Source organism: Candoia aspera, chromosome 1 (assembly GCF_035149785.1).
Source record: "Candoia aspera isolate rCanAsp1 chromosome 1, rCanAsp1.hap2, whole genome shotgun sequence".
In the NCBI taxonomy this organism is placed as follows: Eukaryota; Metazoa; Chordata; class Lepidosauria; order Squamata; family Boidae; genus Candoia; species Candoia aspera.
Window position 1 is genome coordinate 32,159,783 of NC_086153.1, and position 26,925 is coordinate 32,186,707.

At 40.7% G+C, this 26,925-nt stretch overlaps 1 protein-coding gene across 1 annotated transcript in view; it reads right to left on the reverse strand.

Annotated features, from left to right (window-relative positions):
- Positions 1–17,759: 17,759 nt before the first annotated feature.
- Positions 17,760–26,925, reverse strand: part of ACYP2 (acylphosphatase 2) — a 69,164-nt gene continuing 59,998 nt past the window's right edge. Inside the window, exon 4 of the mRNA XM_063301514.1 lies at positions 17,760–18,519. Within this exon, the coding sequence (XP_063157584.1) occupies positions 18,405–18,519 (115 nt within the window). The 3' untranslated portion in view covers positions 17,760–18,404. The remainder of the gene's footprint in view (positions 18,520–26,925) is intronic.

The window sequence follows — 26,925 nt, forward strand, 5'->3', positions numbered from 1 at the left end:
CAGAACACTGTGTACTGAGGCAGAGACACCACAGAACCCCCTCACTTGTGGGGGTACTTCTGGAAGATCCAAAAGAGACGATACCAGCAACAGAACACTTACTGATGAGGCAGAGACGCCCTTTTTCGCTGACTAGACCTGGTCTCTATCATCTGGTCCATGAGGGTGGCCCAATAGGGAGAGTGAAAGAGAGAAGGGGGGGAAAGGGGCCCAGTGTGCAGTTCCCAGCAGAGTGGCAGGACCTGTATACTTTCAAATTGTGTCCCCAAGCTTTGATGCTGAGTGGTTGCTTAGTGACCAAGGCCCAGTGGGAGGTGGAGAAAGAATGCAAAGGGCGGAGTCTAAGCAACAGGCATGCTACCTTGGCCAGGTGTGAATGATGCCACATAGTTGAAGGAGAAGGGGAATGAGCAGCTGCTTTCAAAGGTTGCTTTTACATTGCAAACTCACCTATTCAGCATTAAACTTTATGGGACTTCCTTCTGAACAGGTGTACACAGGACTGCAGTGTTACAAAGAGCACAGCGACACATACTGTTAGCAGTGAGAGTAATATAATATTCACTGTGGTATTCTCCGCAATGCTGCAATCCTATGTATGCCTACATGGTGCATTTTTTAATAGATATACTTGCTAGTGGCCCCAATGGGAGGCCTCAATGGCCTTAATATGCCTGCCGACACCTCCCTGCATGCCTCTCAAACTCCCAGTTCTGCACAAGTTTTTATATTTAAAAGATAATTTTGAATTAAAAAAAATAAGCTGATATGCTTCAAAGCATAGTGCCTGCCTCCAACCTCTTTATTTTCCAGAATTTCTTTTGTGCCCAAATGGGCCCAATAAACTTAGGAAATAAAATAACGGGTAGCTGTAGCTCGGTGTTTTGTTTGGCAGGGTATAAAAAGTGAAGTCTCATTTAAGTCCAGCTTGACTCCTAGTGACTTCATGGATACATTCCTGCAGTTTTCTTGGCAGCAGTGTGGAAGTAGTTTCCCATTGCCTTCTACCAATTTTAACAAACATCTTTGTTATGTATTTTTTAAAAGGTTTGTGTGTTTGGTCTCTGACTATATATTTTTAATAAACTTTAAAACTTAAAATCCCACCAATTTTTTACTTCCTAGTTTAACCTATAGCCCTGAAGGAATCCCATCCAAATACTAACTGTGCTTGTCCTTGCTTACAGTAGCTTCTAAGCCAGCCAGGAGCTGCCATGGGTGACAGGTAATACTTGAGTAAATCTGTGCTTTGCAGCATATGCTCCATATTGCAAACAGGCTAGTTCCCTATACCATTTGAGGTATCTGCCCAATATATTCTCAACATTTTAAATTGTCTATCAGTCCAGAAGACTGGGAACTTCTGCAGTAATGTGCTTTTGCAGGTCATGTATCAACTAGCAATTGTTTCCAGAGTTTTAGGTGGGGATTTTCCCAGCCCCACCATGACATTGAGACCTTTCCAGGCAAAGCTTGTGCTCTATCACAAATTAACTTTTTTCCCCCATGAATGCTTGTTTTACTGTATTTGATAATTCTGGTTTTGGGTTTTATGATAATGTTTGGTTTGAATTGGTTTCATAGTTTTGATTTTACAGTTTATCAAGGATGTTGAATTTATAAAAGGTGGGATACAAATCTCATCTGCAAATTCTTAAGCAAACATATCTGCCTTAGTTCACCGCTACCTTCCCCTTTTGTTATAGCTTAATACTGTTCTGATGAGACTGGTTAGATGCCTGTCAAACACTTTCTTTCTAGTTTTTGTAATATGTATCCCATCTCTTCCAAGGAGTCCTCCATAAAGATAGCATAAGCCATTGTTGTGGAATCCAAACCCTTCTCAGTAACACCATTTGCATAACCAGTTGTTGCCTTCCAGGACTCTGTTTTCTTTTCTTGCACCATCACCCTCCACTGGAATGATTGTAAAAAAAACTACCTGTGCTCCCAGTTCCTTCACCTTTCTGTCCATAGTCTTGTAGTCTTTAGAGATTCTTTCAAGGTCTTCACTTGTAGGCAAATTTGAATACTCCTGGGAACCTTTCCATCATGCCCAATTGCCATAGTTCCCTTTAACAGGAAATCACTCACCATCAGGACATGCCTTTTCTTTTTGAGGGTGACTCATGGATTTCCTCAATCTGTGAGGGCCAAAGTATTCTTTTACAACACTTTGTGGCATGTTTTGCTCAGGCTGTCAACTAGAGTGACTACTTGACTCTGGTTCCTGAGTTCCACTGGCATGGAATCCTCCTAATCTTGCTTCTTTGGGCCATGTTCTTCTATGTGTTTGCCTCTGCCAAAGGATGTTTTCCTTCTTCTTTGATGTTTACTTCTCTGCTTTTCCTGGAGGGCTTCAGATGTCCTGTCCAGGAACCCTTCATTTTCCCTAATGAATTTCACTGTAGCAGCTCTCTCAAGTCTCTTCACTTTCTCCTCCAATAAACAAGCTTGCATTTACAGCAGGCATATTTTGGGATTTATTCAGGCAGGATGACAAACATTGCACACATATTGCGATCACAGTGAGGCTTCCCATCCAAATCTCTTGAGCTGGCCTTGTTTCTTTCTTGTCTTCAGTTTGTTTAATTGGGCTGAGATAATTTTGTGTGGGTGTGTATACACAGTTTCTTTTCTCATTTTAGAATCATAATGTCTTGCTTTACGTTGACAGAAAGGAATAGTCAAATTTGAAGAAAAATCCTTAATTTGCCTATTGAAATGTCACAACTGAAATGATATGACACAATGCTAATCAATGAACATTTGCTGCACAAGCCTAGGAAGGATGTTTTTTTCTTTGGTTAACCTTAAATGCTTGATTCTCCAGTTGTTCATTGCCACTGACTGTCTTAAAGTTTTATATAATTAAAGCTGTGGCATACAAGATGATGTTCAGTTGTGAGAGTCTCAGGACTAGTTTCTTTTTCTGAACTGATTTCTCACCAACCTGTTCTCTAATTGAACTGCTTAGAACTTGCATGTGGCCTGAAATTTGCCAGGGAAAGGAATGTTCCCCGAATTAAGAATCACTTGACAGATCTGTGTCTGGATTTTGTCTGCATTTGGCAACATATATTTATTTTAGAACAAGAGTGAGGAATTGTGGACTTGCAGATGTTACTAAATTACAACTCCAGCCATCTCTTACAATTAACCATATTAGCTGAAACTGCTGGAAATTGTATTTGAATAACAATAGGAGTACTATGGGTTCCCACTTGTTTTAGACCTACCAATAATACACATTTTATCATAAACTAATAATCCATGATTCTTCAGCTGAAATAATTTGTCAGGATGTAAGTACTTATAGAATCAGTTCTCTTATAGCTGGATCTCCCTGTAACTTGGTATGTCAGAAATTGATAACGTTTGGGGAAAGCCACTACCCACATGCCTTACTTGTGTATATCTAGGTTACTAGTTAGTTAGTATTGATATGGGAATGCCAACTAATTATACATACCTTTTGTCTGATCTAGCAGTGCTATTCTTATATTCATGAAGCTCCAAAAATTCCATTCTTGTGAAGATGATAATGCTTGTGATGATTAAAATGTAGTAGCACACACAAAAAAGAATATTGTAACATTTTGCATTTAACTAACTCAGAATGTAAGTGCTGTCCAACTCGCAATGTGTAAGAGTATTATGAATCATACTGTACATTCTTCTCTACCTCCTATGAGTGCTCAGATCAGCAAAGTGCCCTGGAATGGAACTTACTTAGTTGGCATTACCTATATAGAGATAACAGGTGTACAGTACTGGCAACTACATATTCTAGGATTTATTTCACTTGGGATACTTTAATGTAGTCTCCCTCATCTGACATCCTCATGATATGTTGTATTACAACACCAATAATTCCAGTTGGCATACACATACTGGCTAGAAATTATAGGTAATGTAATCCAATGATCCAAGAGAATAACAGGCTGAGAAAGATGTTTTAGTAGGTTAATCAGCATCTCACTAAAGCATGATCAGTATTATAGCTGGCATGGAGGCAAAGAGATGAAGTATGAAAGAGAAGACTCAGAAAACGAACCCTTAAATTTTAGACTCAAACATGCTGAAACTGGTTTTTGAAGGATTTACTAAGCCTAGTGGGATAAGAATGACCACTAGAAGAAAGAAAAGTAGGGGGAAAGGCTTTCGGACCATTGCAGAAGGAATAGGATCTGAGACTTAATCGGAAGAAAAAGGGACATTGTGGTAACCAAAACAGGAGAGTGAATCCTGAAGGGCAGAGAGGATGTGGCTGTATCTCAGAAAAAAACAGCCTTGCCAGTCAGTGGCTTATTTTTACAAAGGACAGAAAGAAACCTGTGCAGGCTGGACCCATCAACTGTTTAAGTTTGCTGTTTGCAAGAGGCAAGGATCAGAGATGAGACAGAGTAACTTTCAAGGTTTCTGAAGTCCTCAACAACTATCACTGCAGGAGCAAGCAGTATAGCAAAGTGTCTACTTCAAGCATTGTATCCAGATCTGGGCTCCACATTTTAAGCAAGTTTCAGGCAAACAAAAATAGCTTCTGAGAAGGGGAACAGGTATGATCAGGGGACCAGAAATTCAGTGCTACAAAGACATATTAAAGGGATTGGGAATGCTTACCCTTGAGAAGGCTGAGTGGAAGATACAATAGCAATTTTCAAATATCAGATAGTTGTTACAGAGCAGTAGGTCAAGATCTGTTTTCTATTGTGTCATGTTCGCCGTTTCAATGTCTTTGATGCATCGTAACGTTTCGCATGTCATTAATTGGATGCGTGTTTCATCTTTCTCGGGAGGATGGGAACGGTTATCTTTTGGCTTTGCTTTGGAATGTATTTGTATTATCTACTGCGCTCAAGGTTACTTTCCCAGGCTAGCAACTCTGACGATTGCTAGCACCTGTGTCGGGCGGGGCTGTTACAAGGGAGGCGGGATACGTTTGCACCAAGGGTTTAAGTTTGTATTTGGCGCGCTTTTGCTCATTCTCAGCTTTCTCTGTATCTGTCTTTAGTACTCTAAATAAATCAGATTTCATTTAGCAGCCTCTTGTGAGTCTGAGTATTTGGGGCTAGGGCAACCATTACATAAAGCTGAGAATCTAAGTTCCTAACTCCGCTGGCCCCTGTCCAGGAAAGACAAGCGTCTAACCCTGTGAGGGAGAGAGCCCGCGATGACTGAACCCGACATCATGATGATGGAGGAAGGGGAACCGGACTCGACCGTGAGGCAGTCCGGCCGACCGTCCCAAGGTGGGGAGCTGTCAGCCATCCGAGAGGAGGCGAGCTCCGAGTCGGAGAGTGAAGCCGGGGGGCTGAAAACGGCCCCAGAGACCACCGTAAATTCTCCGGGCGAGCTGCTCACCTGGGATACGACCCAAGGAGATGCCACGGCAGCGGGGGGTCCCTCCTGGAGGCAGAGATACCCATTGTCCCCCAACGTGGTGCAGGTGCAGCCAACGGAGGGCTCACCCACTCCGGATCGGATCCGAGTGTTGGAGTCCAAAATGGATTCGTTGGAGGCTATATTGAAACAGCTGAGCTTGGATGTGACCTCGTTGCGAGAGGTCCGGGAAGAATCAAGCCAAAGGCATTCAACCCCCTCTTCCCAGGGGCTGTCCCCGGAACGGCGACGGGTGGTGCGGAGGCGCGAAGGGGACCAGTCGGTCCGGATGGAAATCGCAGCATCGCCAGGGCGATCGCCCCGGGGCCCCGTACCGCCCCAAGCCAGGGGAACACAAGCCGCGGCAGCACCGGTGGTGGGGCGCAGCGCGGCGGGAGGCGGCATGCGAGACTTCCCTGTCAAGTTTGATGGGGACCCGACCAAACTCTCGTTCTTCCTGACGAACGCGAAAGCCTATATGGAAGAATGGGGGGCGTTTTTCCAATCGGAAAAGGCAAGGATCATCACCATTGCCACCAAACTGAAGGGGAGGGCGGCAGACTGGTATGTCCAGATGTGCCAGTCGGAGGCGCCCGAACTGGAGAGTCTCGAGGAGTTCCTCTGGGCGTTGAAGCAACACTTCGAGGACCCCTTAGCAAAGGAGAGAGCAAAGCGAGCCCTGAAGGAACTCAAGCAGGGGTTCAGATCAGTGGCCGATTATGCTTTGGAGTTTAAAGCGCTAGCTGGGAAGGTGGATGACTGGTCCCAAGCCACCATTATCGAGCTCTTCAAGGATGGCTTGAATACAGAGGTGCTGCGCTGGTCCCTGGGGAGGGACGACCCATACACGCTGTATGAGTGGATCCTGCTGGCGGGGAGGGCTGAACATGCACAGGAGATCTTTGCCCAGCGGAGGACCGCCAAGGCGGGGCGGGAGGTGAAGCCCAGCCGCCCATCGACCACCGGGGGGAAACCGGGACAACGACCCTGGGACGAGGAGCGGGAGAAGCGGTACGCAAAAGGCTTGTGCCTGAGATGTGGTAAGGAGGGGCATAGAGTGGCAGCATGCCCGAAGGCAAAGGTGGAGGAACGGCCCGGAAAACCGCCAGCAAAGTCCCCTGCATTGCCGAGGAAGCAAAAAGCTGCGGTGGCTGAAACCGAGGGAGACGATGTAATGTTCTTCGAAATTGAGGGGGAGACCGAAATCCCGCAGCCGGCGGGAAACGCCAGCCACCTGCTCTAAAGGGCGCCGCTGGGCAGGTGGTAGAGGATGGGCGCGAGCCTCCATCGGTGAGTGGCACTTACCGCATACTCATGGTGAAATTGAAATTGGGCTCCCAATCCAAGACTGTGGAAGTATGGGCCATGATTGATTCGGGGTGTTCCCGCTGTCTTATGCACCCCGACGTGGTGGCGGCTTTGGAGCTCCCCACGTTCCCTTTACAGCGACCCATCGCTTTTACTCAGCTGGATGGGTCCGTGGCAGGGGGCCAACCGGTCACCCATTTTACAGGGCGTGTAGCCTTGCAACTGGGCAGTCACCAGGAAGGGCTGTCTTTTGTGGTGGCTCCGGTTGGGGGGCCATTGGTGGTGTTGGGGGTACCCTGGTTGGTGCAGCAAAACCCCCACATAAACTGGGTCTACCGAACTATCACGTTTAGGGATGGGTTTTATCAAGCGGCCGAGGGGAAGGGTGCCCCAGAGGAGATGGTGGGGGTTGCGGCAGCTGCGACTCCGCCTTACCCGGCCTCTCCTCTGGAAGGCTTGCCGGCCGAGTACTGGAGGTTTGCTGATGTATTCGGTGAAAAGGAAGCCGATCAGTTGCCCCCCCATCGAAAGACGGACTGTGCCATAGAACTGTTGCCCAACACCCAATTGCCTAAACCAAAAATTTATTCCATGACTCAGAAGGAACTGACTCTGTTGAGGGAATTTGTGGACAAAAATCTGGCGCGCGGATTTATTGAGCCGGCAAATTCACCCGTGGGGGCGCCGGTTCTTTTTCGCCCAAAAAAGGACGGGACATTGAGACTTTGTACGGATTTCCGCGGATTAAATGCCGTCTCAATTTCCAACAAATATCCCTTGCCATTGATAAAGGACATGTTGTCACATCTGGCCAAGGGCAAGATCTTCTCTAAGCTTGATTTAAGAGAAGCCTACTATCGTGTACGGATCAAGGAGGGGGATGAGTGGAAAACCGCATTCAATTGCCCGTTGGGAGCTTTCCAGTATAAGGTGTTGCCGTTTGGGTTGGCTGGGGCCCCTGGGGTATTTATGCAATTAATCAATGAGGTTTTGCATGAACATCTGTTCAAAGGTGTACTTGTGTATTTGGATGATGTATTGATTTATACTGAAACCATGAAAGAGCATGTAGCTCTGGTAAAGCAGGTATTGTGTAAACTCAGGTCGGCTGAATTGTATGCTAAGCTGTCGAAATGTGCCTTTCATCAGACCCAAATTGACTACTTGGGGTATAGAATTTCAGATAAAGGCATAGAAATGGACCCTGCCAAGGTGCAGGCTATCATGGACTGGGAGAGTCCCCGCACCCGCAGGCAACTTCAAAGTTTCTTGGGGTTCAGCAACTATTACAGATTGTTCATAAGGGGATTCGCTGAGATTGCCTTGCCCCTAACTGAGCTGCTGCGAACCAAAGGGGTGGGAGATACTAGGAGAGTCAAGAATCCCGGAGCGCTGTTGAGGTGGACGCCTGCTTGTCAAACGGCGTTTGAGCGCCTGAAAGCAGCTTTTGTCAAAGAGCCAATTTTACAGCATCCTGATCCCTCCAAGCCGTTTGTTGTACAGGCAGATGCTTCCGATTATTCTATTGGGGCATTGTTGATGCAGAAGGATGAGGCAGGATGCCTCAAGCCCTGTGCCTACTTATCCCGCAAATTCTCTGAGACTGAAAGGCGTTGGCATGTTTGGGAGAAGGAGGCATTTGCAGTAAAAGCTGCATTAGAAGCTTGGCGGCATCTGTTAGAAGGGGCAAATCATCCCTTTGAAGTATGGACTGACCATAAAAACTTGGAGGCTCTTAGTACCCCTCGAAAACTGAGCCCCAAACAAGTTCGTTGGGCTCAATTTTTCAACCGATTCAATTTTCAGTTTAAATTTATTCCAGGGAAAAAGAACTTCTTGGCTGATGCCTTGTCAAGGCAACCTCAGGACTCTGGGGCAGCGCCAGATGTGGTAAGCACCCTATGGACGGCGCCCCAATTGGGCATGCAGGCTGTGACGCGAAGCCAAACGCGCGCGCAGCAGCCGCCCACTACAAGCGCTGTTCAGCCCAGTCCTTTGTCAATTCCCTCCCAGTTGCAACAAAAGTTTCTAAAAGAACTAAAAACGGATACTTGGTTGCTTGCAAATAAAGACAATGTTACTTTTGACAGAGGCTTTGCTTGGAAATCCGAACGCCTCTACGTCCCTGAAACCCTCAGAAAAGATGTGTTACTACGTTCACACGATGACAAACTTGCAGGTCACTTCGGGTTTGTAAAAACCTTGCACCTCGTTCGGAGGCAATTCTGGTGGCCCACATTACGTAAAGATGTCAAAGACTACATTGCCTCCTGCACTGTTTGTGCAATGTCCAAGCGCAAGGTGGGCAAGCCCCAAGGACTGCTGCAACCGGTGGCAGCCCCTTCTTCCCCTTGGGAGGAAATCTCCATGGACTTTATTGTCGAGCTCCCGCCCAGCCAACGCAAAACGGTCATTTGGGTGGTCAAAGACTATTTCTCCAAACAGGCGCACTTCATCCCTTGCGTGTCCATTCCGTCCGCCCGTCAATTGGCTCGCCTATTCCTTGTACACGTGTACAGGTTGCACGGATGTCCCTCCCGCTTGATTTCGGACAGAGGTACACAATTTACCTCGCAATTTTGGCGGGCGTTTCTCAAGCTGTTAGGCACGAAACAAGCCCTATCCACGGCTTGGCATCCTCAGACGGACGGGGCCACTGAGGCGCTTAACTCGACTCTAGAACAGTACCTTCGAGCTTTTGTGAATTACCAGCAGGACAATTGGGTAGACCTCCTACCATTTGCTGAAGTGGCTTACAACAATGCAGTGCATCAAAGCACTGGCCAAACCCCCTTTCGGGTAGCCCTGGGTAAGGACTTTGTACCTATCTCTGATCTACCACAACCTCCGGCTGGTGCAGTCACTCCAGATGATTGGACAACACAACTGGCTGACTCCTGGCCAATGATTCAAAAGGCATTGGCAGATGCACAAGCAGATTATAAACTGTATGCTGATCGGAAGCGGGCCCCCCAACCAGCATTCCAAGTGGGGGACTCTGTGTACCTTTCAACAAAGTTTATCAAGTCATCCCAACCTTCAAAGAAACTTGCGCCTAAGTTTGTGGGTCCTTTCCCGATTGTCGCTCAGATTAACCCTGTGACTTTTAAACTTGACTTGCCTCATAACCTTAAACGCTTACACCCTGTGTTTCATTGCAGCTTACTCAAACCGACTATTCCTTCTGACCGCTGGCATCGTCAACCTCCACCTCCCACCCCCATCATGATTGATGGTCAGCAACACTTCGAAGTTAAAGAAATTCTGGACTCTAGACGCCTTCGCCATTCTTTGCAATACTTAGTTCGTTGGAAACATTTCCCTCATCCTGAGTGGGTCGCTGCACCAGATGTAGCTTCCCCTGTTTTGGTGGCCCGCTTCCACTCTGCTTATCCCACAAAACCGGGTCCCTAAGTGTATTTTTAGGAGGGCGGTATGTCATGTTCGCCGTTTCAATGTCTTTGATGCATCGTAACGTTTCGCATGTCATTAATTGGATGCGTGTTTCATCTTTCTCGGGAGGATGGGAACGGTTATCTTTTGGCTTTGCTTTGGAATGTATTTGTATTATCTACTGCGCTCAAGGTTACTTTCCCAGGCTAGCAACTCTGACGATTGCTAGCACCTGTGTCGGGCGGGGCTGTTACAAGGGAGGCGGGATACGTTTGCACCAAGGGTTTAAGTTTGTATTTGGCGCGCTTTTGCTCATTCTCAGCTTTCTCTGTATCTGTCTTTAGTACTCTAAATAAATCAGATTTCATTTAGCAGCCTCTTGTGAGTCTGAGTATTTGGGGCTAGGGCAACCATTACATATTGTTCTAAAAGGACAGGATTTAGAATACTGGATTTAAACCCAGAATGGCAGATTCTGAATGAACATTAGACATTTTCTCAACAATAAAATAAGTTCAGTGGAGGATCCTGTTACCCAAAGAGGTCTGAGCTCTCCTTCACTAGATATAGTCAAACAGGTTGGATAGTCATGTGTCAGAGATGCTTTATCTTGGAGTTGTGCATTGAGCAGGGACTTGGACTTGATAGACTAAACACCCCTTCCAACTCTATGGTTCTAAACAATTTCTCCTTTCAGAATCTGTTTTTTCCCCCTAGAACATGACTGTTTATTCTTCTTGCCTAACTAATCTCTCTCCTTTCTGCATGCCTGGTTACAGGGATCCCCTTTAGTATTATGCTGTTAGGGGACATATTTACCATATACCCAGTGGACTGTGTACTCAGAAATCTAGGAAATCCTCTGAGAAGACGTTCGCAATGCATAATGGAGGTATGGAGGTAATTATCTGTATTTGTCACAACCCCAACTATAAGTAGCATTGTAGTCAGAAGAGGGCTTAAAAATAAATATTAAAAAAATCTTCTCTGAGCTGCCTTAAAATGAATGAATTTGATTCCTTCTTTAGATGTTAGAAGACTGCTGAAGCAAGGCAAAGATTTCCTACTGCCTGGGGGCTATAAAATGCTCAGTGACATCACTTTTTTAAAAAGCCTCATAAATCTTTGGGGGGAAATAGATGTTAGACTTGAATGAAAAGAAATCTAAAAATCTTGATTCACATTGTTTAGAGTTGATTACAGTTTTGTTACCAAATTAGTCTTTGTCTCCATATACTCTGATCTAAGCATAACTATGATTTATTTTATATTACCGAGCAATAGAAAACTCATTTTCCAGTGATCAAATAATGTGTAACAATATTGCACCATTCATGCAAATGTAGGGCAGTTCTAAACTTGGCCAGTTGTTGCTCATTGTTGCAGCCTGATTGCTGCAATGCACTCTGCATGGGGTGCAGTTAGAGAGAATGTGGGGGTTGCATCAGGGAAGAATAGCTGGGCTGCCAGGTTTCTCTCTCTCTCTCTCTCTCTCTCTCTCTTTTGGTTATAGGGCTTATTGATTTTGCTTTTTATTATGTACAGTATATGTGGTTTTAGTTTTGATTGTAAACCACCCAAAGTTTGGTTTAAGATGAGCAGCTATACAAAAGTATAGGGCCACATTTAAGCCCTGTCCAGAATTTTCAGTCGATGCAAAATGAAGCTGCTAACAGATAACTGTTACTGAGAATTTTGGCCAGTGCTGAAAGATCTGTATCAGTGTTTTTCAAACTTGGCAACTATAAGATGTGTGGACTTCAGCTCCCAGAATTCCCCAGCCAGCTAGCGGCAACAGTAAGAGCCAATGGTAGAGTCCTCACACTGGGTTGGCTTGACTTGCCCTCCCCTGATGTTCAGTTGCAATTCAGATGTGAGACATGTTCTTATGAAATAAAAAGTGAGGTGCGGGTGGGAGCGGATGGCTGCAGCCTAATGCTTGCTTTGGAAATGTGATCACCAGCTTCAAAAAAATAGACCAGGAAGCTGTGGTATAAAGAGCATCCCAAGAAGCCCAAGGAGATAGCACGGATCAGCTTTTAGATATTTTTTGTGCTGCTGGCTGTGGAACTTTATGTTTGTAAACTGTCAAGTGTGGTCGGGCAAATGCTTTGCAAGAGGTGCCTTGCAATCTGCAGGAGAGCCAGTGAGGCTCCTCTCTTTAACCTTTCAAAGCAGGGCTGCTTCGAAGTGATTCCTGACTGTGTCTTCGTGTCATCATCTGGCAAACCACTACTTCTGAATGCTTTGCAAAGCCATACCTCCCAAAGCCATATGGGAGTGAGTGGCATAAACATCTGTAAGATAATAATAATGTTTGCCTTCTACTAAATGGGTATTTCGTGATTGGGTATGTCCTCTATGACAGTCATTTTATGAGAATGCCCATAAACACCCCCTTTTTAAAAATAATGAAATGGATGCAAATCTAGTTCATTGTAATTTTAATTGAGAAGAATAAAATGTTTATTTTAAGAGGGAGGAAGTCATCTAAATATACTAGTTCTGTTAGAAACATTTTACACATTTCACAGTACTCATTAAAAACCTGGGATGGTCACAGAATGTGATCTATGTAAATAAGCTGCAGTCCACTGTATCTGTATGATGTACATTGGTTCCATGTTTAGATGGACCCTTAAATTCTCTTAGGTCTAATCCCCCAAAAGGTTAATGTACAATGGATTGTGGTTAAGAAATCTGCAAACAACACTGGATATAGGATTTTAAATGACTCAGGTAATCCAGGGGCAGCAAGTGGAAGCCGGAGAGCTAAATTGTGGCCTAGTTATCTAAGTTTGCTGACATTTCTACAACAAAATGATGACAGGGGTGTAATGTGGTCCCAGCAATGGATGGTATTGCAAAAAGAATAGGATGCTATGCCCTATTTATCAGAGTTAAGCTGAAGTCTCAGTGCATCATTGCTGATGCTTAAATGCATTATCTAGACAATGTAATCTATGTGAGAAGGGGTACATTTTTTCTCACTATACAAACCTGAATTCCATGTAAGGTCCAGGCAAGCTATCCTGCTGCAGTGGAACAAGATTAGTAGACTGACTTTGTCCTTTCCTTCTCTTAAAGTAGTAGAACTGATGGCTACCAGATTTTTTTTTTTTTGGCTATTCAGAACCAAAGTTCAGAGCACAGAAGGGAAAGTACAGAAGCTATGGCTACAAGTTTTGAAAGCTTTTAAAGATTAGTTTTTTTTTCTATCAGCTGTTTCCAGATATGTTAAACTACAGGTTGCAGAATTTGCTAACTGGGAAATCTGCAAATAGTAATCCAATACATCTGCAGAATACCAGGCTGGCAGAGGTTGGGCTTGATAGACTTGTGTAGGTTAAATCCATCAATACTCAGTTATTAACCATGATCACTACATGGTTTCCTTCTTTGGAAGCATATGTTTCTGTAAGGGGAAGCAGTTGACTCTACACATGGTTTGCCCATTCTGGCTGGGCAATGCTGGAAACAGATTGCTGGATCTGTTGAATCCTGGTGGTATTATTCAGCTGGGCTATTTATTCTAAAGTGCCACCAAAGTTTTCCTTAGGACATCTCTGTAAAAGCTTTGCCTTAAATGTGTGCTTGTATTTCTGTGTTTAGAGATATTAGATAAATAAATGAATATTGAACTAAATACAGTAACCAATACAGTAAGTATACAGTATATCCATATAGCACTCCCCTGTATTACAAGCCAAAGCAATATAATAAGGGAGGAAACAGTTGTCTGTAAAGGTTCTAGAAGAAGACTTAATCCTATTACACTGTTTCTAAAACGTCAGCGTTTAGTGTAGCTAAGTGATCTTAAAATTACAGGCAAGAGCTCCATAATAAGGGCATCAGGCAGTCAAAAAAGTCAAGATGGTACAGCCATACCACTGAAGCCCTGCCCTCTTTTTTTTTTCCTTTTTTATATTGTTATAAATCTTGATACATTATATTGTTTCAATACAATGATATTTGTACAGAATTAAAGTTATTAACATTATATTGTTTAGATAATTTTGGAGTATTGGAGATAGAGGAAAGATATATTCTGTCAATATTAATTACAATTTAGGATATTGATATTACAAGCATAAAATTATCAGACTTTTTGACCCTAACCTTAACCCTAACCCTTACCCTGACCCTTTTTAATGCAATGCATAACATTTGATTGTGCAGTCATGGTCACCATCTTGACTTTCTTGACCCATTCCTGTGTATATGTCCTGTCCTGATTTATATTGAACAAAGAATGTACTTCTTTTTGCATTGTCTTGAGTTATATTAGTTTTCTTATTTATTCACCCTATACTTACCGTTGTATTGATTTCATACAGTATTGCAATTCTGACTAAAAGAAAATTGTGCAGTTATATCTATACAAGCTTTCTTCCAATGCAACCTTATATGATCTGCCAATCATGTTGAATATTATTTCATAAATGAACAACTTGCTCCCACATGGATCTAACCACTTTATTTATTGATATCTAATGCCTTGACCTGGATGTCACCATATTCAGGAGTGAAAAGGCTGACAGCTGTTGATGGGATCTTTACAATGAAGGTGTCACTGCTGAGGAATATTTGCTCAAGAGAAACTTAGTTGGTGTCTAATTTTATACTTTTTAGCAGTAGCTAAAAATTGTGATGACAAATATTATTTTTCCAAGCTTTAACTACATAATTGGCTATTTCTTCTGTTTTCTTTTTCTTTTTTTTTAGTTTTATGATTTTTAAAATATTGTTTTCCTTCAATGTACCACTGTATTGAAAGTTGAATACTTTGGAAAAATGCTTAAAAGCAAAATTAAAATATTTTAAATGAATAAACATTCATTTCCCCTTATAATTTCTAGCATGTACCTAACATTTTCATGTGTTCATTCATTTATCCTTTAGATTCTGATTGAAGAATAAGGGATTTTAATCCAGCATCAAGATCATCTTTTCAACCATATAACACATCCACAGTGGCTAGCCTGAGTGGGTGGACTCAGTCCGTGACCTGAAGGAACTATTGTGAAGTTGCTTTCCATAGTGAAGGTCAACCATTTAGAGAAGCTGGGCAGAAATGCAGCAGCAGCTGATACCTGGCCGGCCTCATAGCTGAATAGTGGTTTCCTTTCTCTCCCCATCCCTACCCCTGTAAATCTGGCATTCTGGCAGTCTGGTTCTTAGAAATTACAAGTAATTCTTTTTCTCTATCATGTATAGCACTGTTTCTAAACCTTGGCAACTTTAAGATATGTGGAGTTCAACTCCCAGAATTCCCAGCCAGCGCGGGAGTTGATGTCCACAAATATTAAAATTGCCAAGACTGAGAAACACTGATGTATGGTAATTCAGATTTAAATTATAGAATTATTGGGCAAAATCGTTTCAGTTTGTGTTTCAGTTATATTTACAGCTTACAATCAGAGAGACACAAACAGTTGTTTTTGTACAGTAGATGGTGAAAAGCAGAGACAAAAGGGAGACTTTTTTTAAAAAGGTGAAAAGAGGGATGAGAAATAGTCTCCTACTATTATCTTCGCAGAACATTAGTCAGGTAAGATTACAAGGAACCAGTGCAAAATAGTTCTTCCTAGACTCTATTGAATTGTGCTGAGAGGTCCAACAGAAACAAAAGGGAATTCTTCTCCTTACCTAGTCCGCAGTATAAGTCATCCACCAAAGCCAGTCAAGCTGTTCATGTCCCTTCATCCAATCTCAAATAAGACTGGAAAGGATCTAGTTAATATTCATTATCAGTTAAAGCCTGGAACTCAGTTGTTACTAATGATTCTTGTTTAGAAAAATAATGTTAGTGAATACTGTACAGTACTCAATAGTTATCTAGAACCTTAAGCTCCAATTACCACTCACTGAAAAAAACACCTACCTCCTATACTGACTAGTTACTTTTTGGCAGATTTTTGTCACAATTCACAAGGGTCCAACAAGCAAGAAGTTGACATTACTCAAGAGATTTATCCAATATTCAGTTGAACAAGAATGAACTCATTCATGAAGAGTAAGTGTCCACCTCATTTACCACTCCAATGGTTGCTCTTAATGAATATGAACAATTTTATTGGTAAAATATTTTGGCATATGCCCTGGACTGCTAGATCTAGGCCATTGACAGTTTTCATCCATTTCTGCATTTAGTCATGTTCTGGATGGTCTATGCCTCCTGCTTTTTTTCCTGATTCATACATTGATTTCTTTTATACTGCCTATTAATTTCCATGAAAATTAGCTTCCATGAAATTCTAGCACTTCACATAATCCTGGAAATATTTACTTCTCTGATTCCGACCATATTTCCTGAAAACCTTTTAGCATCAGTACAGCAGCTTTCCACATATGGGTCCCTCTGAATATACTGGATGATGGGAGGATACTAAGTTGGGAAATGCCGCACTAGAATTCCTGATCCATCTGTTTTGAAAGTTTGCTCAGATATGGAATGGTTTTAAATATGCAAACACTGGAAAGGGAAAAAATGAAATCCATGAAAATATCTTCCTGTGTATTTTGTCTAACATCTGAATCATAGAGATACATATGGACTCTGAACAAATCTTGTATCATCTTTTTATCTCCTATAATATACCAAGCAACACACAATGAGGGGGAAAAAACCCTTTTTTTGAACAGTTTTGTGTCTCTTCATTATTGTTCATATTCACTGTGACCCAAGAGAAAATACAGACTAGTTCGAGGCAGAAAGATATTCTGGCTAATGAAAAAGACCTACACTTGATCTTTGCCATTTTGCATTTCAGTTTCACAAGGGTTGTCCTTAAGGAGTTTAACAAAGGATGTTTGTAGATGATCACAAAAGCTGTGTGTGTTTGGAATTATAACAAGAACTTGAATAAAAGATCCAATGAAAATTAATCTGGTTGTGGAAAAAATACTCTTCATAACACATGGCAGGCTCTTTCAAGTGCCCATTTGAATTAGCAATGAATTCATGCTTTATTAATGACTCAGATCAATACTTTCCTGGGAATGCCTGCTTAGATTATACATATAAATGTCAGTAGTTCTGCATGTTTGCAGTTTGCCAATATTGTTGGCACAAATGAAAATAGAGGATCCATTGTTATTCCATTCTGCCTTGATATTTGAAAGGAGCAAATCTGGAGTCAATGATCAGGTACAATGCCATGGAAAATGCTCAGTACTTCCATCTCTGTACGAATAAATATCCATGCTTCTTTTGCATTAGCACACTGAGAATACGTCACAGGAGTGACTGGGAAAAGCTCCTCTCACTTGGGTTACGTAAGCTTAGAAAATAATTTTCTTGAATGTTATTTTCCTCTCATTGGACACACTGAAGTATTTCCTAAGCAGGGGCAATGTCAGGGATTGGTATCACAGGGCAGTTGTCAGAGCTTACACCTTGCCAGAAGCCTTCTATGGCTCTCAGGGTATCCTGACCATCTGCTCTTCTGACCTGTATTCTCTGAATGACAACAGTAAGGCAGAGAGAGGAAGGCCAATGAAAAGTAAAGTGGTAGCAAGAAGAAGGCCAATGGAATGGTTTCCCTCTCTCTTTCTCTCTCTCAGTTGTATGGACTAAGCCAACATGGGCACGACAAGAAGCAAAGAGGGGAGCAGCAAGGAGGAAGTGGATCCACCCAGACAAGAGATAAATTGCTTTTATGGCAATAAAATTTATTTCAGCATTGTTACCGTATGTGCAAAAAAATACCATCAACATTCTTTTCAAAATTTAATGTGGTACATTCAGTATTTCCCCCTGCTAGGAATAATGATGACAGATGGCTTCTGGTTGCAATAGGAAGGTCATTGGCCAGAGAACTAAATTAGGTTTTAAAAATTGTTTTAATGTATTGTAAAACATATTGGTTGAGACTGGTTTAGAGTGTCCAGAACTAAATGTTTAAGGAATTAGTAAATTATTTCACCTAATGTAGTCAAAGATATTAGTTTTAAGATGTTAGTAATTCTACCCTTACTTTTGGGACAGATCCTTAAAGCTGCAGGCATATATACCAATTACACTTCCAAATAAACATGCACATGATAACAGAACAACATGCCTAATAACATGGGAATAACAATCACATTTGTAGAGGTAGCCTTAATTGGGGGTTTATAAAGTATGTGTAAAGAAGAAATATGTTTAACCAATGGTACTATTTATTTATTTATTTATTTATTTATTTGCCTTAACATACCGCATAACAATTTCACCAGAATGTAAATGAGATAATTGTTACATTTTCCTAATAAGCTTTAGAGAAACCTGGAAATGTTGATGCAATGGTAGAAGTAAGATAATTCTCTGATTTTTTGAATTAGTATCTTGTGGCAAATCCAGAGAATTCAAGTTTTGAGATTTCCTTTTCATTCGAAAAATGTGTCCGGTCAATGCGTGAGCTAGGACTTCCAACCCTGGTCAGCCAAGCTTTCCTGCAAAGGGAAAATGTTTATTTATTTATCATATTATTATCAAAATAATAGTAGAGGAGTCAGAGTATTACAATATTATCCATGCTTCTACTGTTGTGTTTTGCTATTGTATGTTGTTGAAGGTGTGGCAAAGCAAAGCAAGACAGTTTTGCAGAAAGAGCAGAGAGAATTCTCTATCTTATGGATGCTGGATAACTCAGATTCTTAAAAACAAGAATTTGTATGGGGACCAAGATGGAGAGAAGAATATTCTGGTTTCTTTCTTATAGCCTTCACCAACTTGGTACCTTTCAAATATATTGAACTACAACTCCAATATGAAGCTGAAGCTCAGCATATCTTCACCACATTAATAAGGGTATTATATATGTGCAGCCACATTCTTCCTTTCCAAATTCCCTCTTGTCCCTCCAGTCAAGTATGAGATGGACCAATCTTGTGATCACCACAGAGAATTCTGAAATGCTAGTTAGAATGAACTATCTGTTATAAAACTTACAAAGGCCTAATCTGATGGGTTATTGACATTTATATTTTAATTCCACTTTTCCTTGAAAAAATTCAAGCAACAGTTTGCTAGTTCTTCACAGGAATCCTTTAGACATATTAGACTATGTTGATTTGGCCTAAGTTACCTACTGAGTTCCATAGCAGCATAAGACATTGGGTTCACTTCTCCCTGCTCTAAGGGTACTTCTCATGAAATTTTTATTTTGCAATTCGTACAATTTGGAATTAAATATGGAATCTTATGCAACCCTCCCATGTTTTCTCATTCCTCTTCTGTGTAATACCTTTTGATTTTTAGTCCTAGGGGCTAGTATACCTGGAAGTATATATAATCATATCCCTGGTATCTATTCACTACCACACTCTGTCTCATGTGTAAATCATGCTTCAGTGTAAACAGCTTGAACTGAGACACTTAGTGTGCCTAGCTTCTAAAATAAGCACAATGTGATAATGGTGAATTGTATGCAAAAGATGGGACACTGTAAGAGGAACGCTCAAATTTAATTTTTAGTTGCACAGACTCCTGCCTAGGACTGCCAGTCAGAAAAGGTGATACTGGCTTGGTGTGGGCTGACATAATTGTAATGCTGGTTCATATTAAACTGGCATCTTGTTAAGATCAGTAACACAATTCTTATTAATTTTAATGACTCTGTGTATTTTATCTTACAATTAGGAAAGGAACAAAAGAATAAGAAAATAAGATATAATATGTAACAATATACTATAAGAAAATCAATTATTGTTATGGTCTGAAATGTTTGGAAGGGTCAGCACCTTCAAAAAGTGCTGGATCAAAAAGCCAGTATGATATGAAAGCATCTTACTAAGTACAACATCAGCACTAAAAAGTTTGGAAAAGCCAAAATTTTGTTCTATCTTTGCTATGGATGCAATATTTTATTGAACAGTAATGCTTTTTCCCTTTTCTGTTCTGTTTCATTCCTGTATTACTGGCATCAGTAGGTCTGTAATTGCTGATAAGAGTAGACCTGTTAGCACTCTCCATCAGGTGAGCTGGTACAATAATTTGTGTTCTGAGTTCCAACATCCCAAATTCCCTGAAATCAACTTTATCAAATCATCCATCACCTGCAAATTCAGAGAAAGAAGAAAAAGTTCCACTGATTGTCACCTAAAAACAATCCTTGGTAGCTCAGAACTATGATGAATTCCTGCCACTGATAGGAGAGGGAAGAGGATGGCTTAGAAGTGTGCATCAGGTTCAGATGTCTCCAAGCTTCTGAGTCAAATCTCACTGGTTTGATTCTTTGTCTTCAGAAGGCAAGATAGTATCTCTCTAATGCAACCAGAACTGAATCTATATCCTTAGAAGCTTTTGCTAAATACTTCTGAACCACAGTCCTTTCCAGCTAATTCTGAATAGAGAAGCTCAGTCTTCTATTATACAGATAAAGCTGGGGAATATCCAACAAAGTTAAAGCAAGAAATATATTATCGGCAGAAACACTGTCTAGACAAGAAAACTGATTTCAACATAGAGAGTGGATTAAAAAAGAAAGGGTTGCACCAGCAAAGGCCAAGTAACAGTTGGGTAGCTTTGTATCTGCTTTGTTACCTTCTTCATAAAGTGTCAGAAGAATTCTGAGCTAGAATACATGTTGGTTCTTACCTCCTCCTACTCAACAGAGCTCAGAGACTGGAGGCCTCATGCTGCCAAATATGCTAGTCTAGGACTCAGTTTGGCTCCATATCCTTCTTTGCAGCTACGTTTCTGGAAGTAATAATGGAGATCCTAGAGCTGGATTATGTGTCCAATTGGGTAGCATTAAGACCTAGAATTCTGCAGGGACTTCTGGGTGAGCCAATGGTGGAATAAGTTTTCTACGAAGGAGCAGAGATGACGCTGTGGCAAAGACTGATGGCCAGGCAACAAGCCCAGCCAACAGAGCCTCTCTCCGGACAAGGAGAGGCTGAGAGATTGCCCACTTGTGCTCTGGATGGCTGCTCCTCATGAGGAGACCACAGGTTGCAGTCAACTCGTGAGTCTGAGCACTGGGAGATGCTGAAATGGCAACAAGCTCACAGCCATAGCAGAGCCTGTAAGGACACTGAGATTGCTAAACCTCACTTTCTAAAGCACTTTTGGATTACAACTATTCTAATGCTAAAAGAGATCTGAGAATTCAGTCTAATAAAGTGTTAAATGAAGTAAGGGATCAGTCAAATTTGAAATCTTACAACTTTTGCTAAAGTGTTTTTTAAATCAAATAAATAAAATAATACCTTCGTGGGAATGCAGACTGTTTAGACTTTCAGTAAAGAGATGATTGGTGGATTTTGCAAAATAAAGAGATAAAGGAAATTTGGGACAGACCACATGATCATAGAAATACAGAGTACTACAGGGGACCAAAGACTTAAGGACTAGAGAAGGGCAGAAAAGAAAAGAAAAAAGAGAGAAAGAGCCTTCCTTTCACTTTTGTGCTGGATGAAATGTCTGTTACTAGAAAAGCAGTGAAACTTAAAGAAGTGACAAAGGTATTACATTTTGAGACATTTCAAAGGATCTTTGAGGAACTGGGAAAGAAATTCACAGCTACAGTAACAGCATCAATATCTGCTTATGTGAATGTATCATTTAAAAGAGATCTCAAAGAAGAGACAAAAGAGGAGATGGAAAATAATTTGGAAAATCTGTAGGATGACTGAATGGAGTGGTAAACCAAATTAAAGTCAAGGTGGAAATCTTCGAAAACAAAATAGAGATTGTGGAAAATAAAACAGTGATAAAAAATAGAGAGGAAATACAAATATTAAGTCAAGAGATGAAAAATGACCTACGCAATGGCCTACTATTGGACTTACAAGATAGGGCTGTTGAAGCTTTAAAAAAATTTCTAGGATGGGAGGAAGAAGATATGGATGGAGACCAGGTCCTATGAAAGCACCTTAATGTCAAATTAAGGATTAATAATGTCAGAATATTGTGCAAAAGAAAAGAATATAAAATTAACTTGTTTGATCAGGGATAAGGTAATAAACATTCTTATAAAATACTGAAAATCTTTATGGACTTTTTGCTGAAATTGGATAGAACTGTTAATGATTTTTGGATTTGCTGATGGAAAAGGGTTGAGATATGGGAAGAAGTGATCTTTGTAATGTAACTTCAAAGGGGGAGGAGAGATATTAAGCTTGCTTGTAACTGCTGTAAAAAGATCGGAAGTCACTTCTTTAAATATCTTTTTCTTTCTGTTTTTTCTCTTTTTTTTTATTTTCTGTACTTTCCATCCGTTCTTTTTTTAGTTTTCCTTTCTTTTCTAATTTCATTTTGCATTATCTTTTATTACTGCTAAAAATTTCAATAAAAAGTATTGTTATAAAAAATAACCCTTAGAATTCTGCATAATTTCCAAGGGTGGTTTTTTCCAGGATAGAGTCACTCCAATGCCAGTTAAGGTACGCTAACGTTCTTGAGTCCTTGTAGGTCCTGGAACTGACAATGTGTTTCACTTCTGTAAAGGACACTTCATCTGATGCTCCTAGTTCAAACAAGTTTTTCCAAACAGCATGGAGTATTTTTACTAGACAGTCTTTAGCGTTGGCTTCTCATGCTTTGTTCTGAACTCACAAACCATTAATACCTTATGGAGAACACAACTGTTTTGTCATAAACTTTCTGCAGTGTTGGCTCATCTACCAATGGAGGGATTCAAACCACCTAGATTCATCTATACCTTGGATCTTATCTATAATTTCAAAGCTTTCAAGTCTTCCCTGACAAGTGTTTGCCTGTTTAGAGAGAAGCCTAAATCTAGAGAACCAGTTTGAAAGGAATCAACACTGCTGCTTACCTGTAGCACAATGTATCCATCTGTCAAGGCTTGTCAAGTCAAGATTTGCCTGTCTCTGCTACCATGGAAGCCATGTTCACCCATTTGGCAAAAATAGGTAGATTGTGTCTTATATCTTTTGTTTGTAGTAAAAAACTGAGAAAACTGAGGCTGCAAGATTGATTGAAGCTCAGTTTATGAATCACAGCAGCATAACTTGAACTCAGCATCTCCCCAAACAAGGAAGGGCTCAAGATGCAGAGAGAGCTATGCTTCCTGGAGGGTTTCTGACTCCCAATAACAAAATAGAACAACAACAAAATTCCTCCCCCACTGCTCATATTAGATTATTAGTACAGTCCATTTGTACTCATATGGGAAATGTCGGTAACTATTTTACAGTGGGCTCCACCTCTAAGCCTCTAGTTTGTGCTTGATTCTGCCTGGTAGAGGAACTACCAAGTCCTTGTAAAATTTAAGTAGCCATGGAAGAGGAAAAAAGAAGAAGTAACACACTGGGAGAAAGAAAATACCTATCCCATACTTGACTCACAATATACTCACCCACTGTGAGGTTCAATATAGCCTTATCACATTTTCTGAGAATCCTAATAAGCTTATTCCCAACACCCAATTATTTAATAATTCTGGAATTAAGTTAAATTACTTTGGTTTTTCTGCAGTCTGAGACAGACAGAGAACAGAGACAAAGAACTGAATTTGGGAACTGGGAACATCTGACAGAAAAAGGAGAAAGGGTTGATATTCAGGAATCCAGCACTGTGGTATCCTGCAGTGCTAGTGAAAAACAAGAACTGAAAGTACTTTTATGGGGTTGCAAAAAAAAAAGAAAAAGAAAAAGCATTGGGGAGAATAGAAAAATATAAAGTGTATTTAAAAGCTCATGCCACATGCAAGGAGTTATGCATATTACAAGCTTTTTACAACAGTTACTCAGATCCCTGTGGCTAAACTGAGTTGTGTTCTTCTTAAATGGATTATAAATGGGATTGTTTATTTGTTCCACTTTATTTTATGCTGTACAATTCAAGTTTCATGATAGAAAATAATTTATTTTTTTCAAGATTTCTAATCTGTATCCAATGCATTCAAGGATTCCTGGTGTGACTGCTTTATTTTAAAAACACAAATTAAATTAAATAATATATAGCTTTAAAAAGGCAGTACTTACAGAAATGTACTGAATATTTTTCTGTTTAAGAAGTCCCTGTGTTTTTCTTGCTATATTCATCTGTTGGTTTCTGTTTCTGCTTTCTTGCCTCTTCTTTCATGTGACAGCCTTCCGATATTTGAAATTTCCTTCACAATTATCTTGAATCTTTACTTGTTTAGTCTAAACATACTAAGCTATTTTAATTGTTCCTTCTAGGGCTTGGCTTCTAGACTCCTCTTCATCCTGTCACTTTTCCTAAAATATTGTTTGTCAATGTCTTTAAAAACATGTTCCTTGTCTTCTCCAGGTAGAATCTGCCCCTTCTCCACAGTCTACCCAGGAGATGATGTTGTGGATACCTACTCCTTGGGAAATCAAGTGTTGGAGCCCACAACATAATTTTCTTAGTGGTAGTCCCACTAAGGAATTTGGCCTCTTCTAAACATCAAAAAGACCAAGCTCATGACCACTGCAAGGAATGGAAATGTCAAAATAACAATTGACAGTGAAGAAATCAAACGTGTGCAAAAATTCACTTTCCTAAATTCATGATTGATCAAAGCAGTGAATGAAGTCCAGAAATAAAGCATCGAATTGCACTGGGTTGCACAGCATAGCTACCTATGGTTGCGAAAGTTGGACCATGAAAAAACTAGACAGGAAGAGAATCAACTCATTCAAGCTGTGGTGCTGGAGAAGGCCCCTGCGCATTTCTTGGTCAGCAAAAGTGACAAACAAGTACTGGATCATATAAAACCAGACATATTGCTGGGTGGGCAAAATCACAAAACTTTTGGCCATGTCATGCGATCAGACTCACTGGAAAAGGCAGCTATGCTCAGAATGGTCAGCGGTAAAAGGAAATGAGGCTGTCAAAAAACACGGTGGCTGGACACCATCAAAGCTGACACCAGCCAGAGCATGAAACAACTAAAAGAAGTTGTACAAGACTGGAAAATGTGGAGAGAGCTGGTCCATAGAATCGCCAAGTATAGGACATGATTGAATGGATAGCATCATTATCATCAGCCCCTCACTATGGAATAGCTTGCCTCCTGATGTTGGGTAAGCTCCACCTTTTTATCCTTCAGGAAACTAATTCTTTTAGATGGAGGCACAGAACCACTTAATGGATATAGAAAATGCTATCCTTAATTTATGGTATTTATGGCATTTGAATTGTTTGAGAGACAGAAGACTGGTGGTGATAATTGAATTTTTAGCATATGTTTGCATGTACATTGACTTGTAAAAGAATGTTTCCATGGAATACCAAAATATTGGTATAAAACTGGTATGAATATTCTTATTCCTATGCTTCAGCAATACAAAATACACTATAGTGGGCTATCTCTCTTGAAGACTGTTACAAAAATAAAAGCTTATAAATTGATTTATGATCTAAATTTATGTTTGAATTTTAACTATGAGCTTCTCAACCCCTGATCCTATTTTAAAGGCCCAAGGAAGATGTAAAACACACTGCAGTGTGAGATCTATGTTAAGTACTAAGAGATTGGAAAGATAATTGATATTCTTTAAAGTGGAGGAGGAAGTATGCAAAATACTCTGCCAGATAAGCCAAGGCCTCTCAACCCCAGTAAGTTTTATTCTGTTTGAATGGGCCTTGTGGAAAGATTTTGACATGAGTTAGCTATCAGAAGGAAGAACAGAAATAAATATTAATCAGCATGTACTTAGACAAGTACATTGGTGAAGGGGAGGCATTAATGATATCAAGCGATCCCCATCATTTTTCAGAAAAGTCCTGAAATTCAGTGGCAATTTAGCATGAGCGTGCTTGGTTAACCCTTTTGCCCCAAGACTTAAATTCAGGACTCAATTTTAAATATACTCAGGAAAAACATCCTCCATTTACAATTTCTATATGATGAGTGGCAAAAAGATAATAGGCATACTACCTTTTCATTTTATTGGGTTTGATTTCTCCTCCATAGGAGAGGAAACATGCATGCACACACAAATAAATATGGTGGTGGCTTAAAATTTAGGAAATAAACTTTCCTTGCTTTAAACCTAGAACAGGAAGTCCTGTCCAAATATTTTTGAGCTTAGCTCTAAACCTCTGAAAAGTAAGAATTTATAGAAGTGCAGAACAGAAATGATTCTGTTCAACTTTTGTAGTTTGTGTGATTTGTTAGATTTATCTGTTAAAGAAATATCAGAATACAAATATTTGAATCTTTGCCTTAAAAAAGAAGGCAGATTAGTTCATCATGATTTTGTCTGACAGCTAGCAGGTTAAGGTGTTGCTATGTATGGCCAAAAGCGAAGCAGGCAACTGTCCCATTGTAGGTGCAATCTAGGTAGCTGATGCATTTGAGTGGCAGAGAAGGGATCACATACCAAACTTCTCTCACCCAAATTCTGTACTAATGAAATGCCCAAAGAAACATGGCAGTGAGTGAAAAAATTAATTTCATCTGGCCTAGGGCCCTAATTTTGCTTCAGTGAAAACAGGGAGAGCCGTGATATGAGAAGATTTTTCTATTAATTTCTAAGAACAATACATCTCTTTTGATACAAGAAGAGCATAATAAAAGATCCACTAGATTAGGACATGTGAGTCAGCCCAATTCACCTCAGGGTTGTTGTGGGGAAAATAGGAGGAGGAGGGAGTAATAGGTATGTTCCCTGCCTTGTGTTATTTATAAAAATAATAAAGGTGGGATAGAAGATAGATAGATAGATAGATAGATAGATAGATAGATAGATAGATAGATAGATAGATAGATAGATAGATAGATAGATAGTCTGGCATTCTGTGTCCCGCAGTGATCAACCTGATGCATTTAGTAAGTCCACAAGCACGGACAGGTGGACAGTTTTCTTCCACTACTGCCCATCGACAGCTAGTATTTAAGACATGCTGCTTATGATTCAGAATACAGCACACAACTA